Source organism: Mandrillus leucophaeus, unplaced genomic scaffold (genome assembly GCF_000951045.1).
Source record: "Mandrillus leucophaeus isolate KB7577 unplaced genomic scaffold, Mleu.le_1.0 Scaffold218, whole genome shotgun sequence".
Taxonomy (NCBI): domain Eukaryota; kingdom Metazoa; phylum Chordata; class Mammalia; order Primates; family Cercopithecidae; genus Mandrillus; species Mandrillus leucophaeus.
This window is the reverse complement of record NW_012102232.1, coordinates 3,052,075-3,052,619: the sequence shown is the minus strand read 5'-3', so window position 1 is coordinate 3,052,619 and position 545 is coordinate 3,052,075. Positions and strand designations below refer to the sequence as shown.

Here is a 545-nt window from a genome sequence, read left to right as displayed (position 1 = left end):
TCCTTCAAGTTCAACATAAATTGACAATTTCAGAGTATAAAGTCAATGTTATGGAAACACTGCTCCTCCTTTTCCATGGGGCCAATCTGGGCAATTTTTTCATTAAAATTCTTCTTCTGCCTGTTTGCTGCGGGACTCCTTGAGCTGCTGTAGCCGCTCCATAGTTTCAGAAATGGTGCGTTCCCCGTGGACCTTATTGTCTCTTGTGCGGATATTAACAGTGCCACTGATTTTCTCTTTTTCACCAACAACTAAAACAAATACACAAAGCTTTGTCAGACTTAATCTAAGATATGGAAGGATTCACACTGAACATCTGAAAAGAAATGATCCTAGGACCCAAAAGCTACCCCATAGCTTCTGACACATTAAAAGGTACAAGTGACCATGTATTAATATTTAAAAGAAACTCTTTGCAATATCTAAAACTACTACTGTGCTTATTGAGTCAATCTAGACAACTTAAAATAATAATAAAACCCTAAACATCATGAATATCTTTTTCAAGTAATTCCACATGAGGAATTATCTTGAGAAAGTAATCA

General features: G+C 36.1%; 1 protein-coding gene across 1 annotated transcript in view; it reads right to left on the bottom strand.

The window, feature by feature from the left end:
* The window catches only part of TARS (threonyl-tRNA synthetase), a 36,312-nt gene that overhangs the window by 7,496 nt on the left and 28,271 nt on the right, over window positions 1-545 (bottom strand). Inside the window, exon 19 of the mRNA XM_011980809.1 lies at window positions 16-280. Coding sequence (XP_011836199.1) covers window positions 103-280 — 178 coding nt within the window. The 3' untranslated portion in view covers window positions 16-102. The remainder of the gene's footprint in view (window positions 1-15; window positions 281-545) is intronic.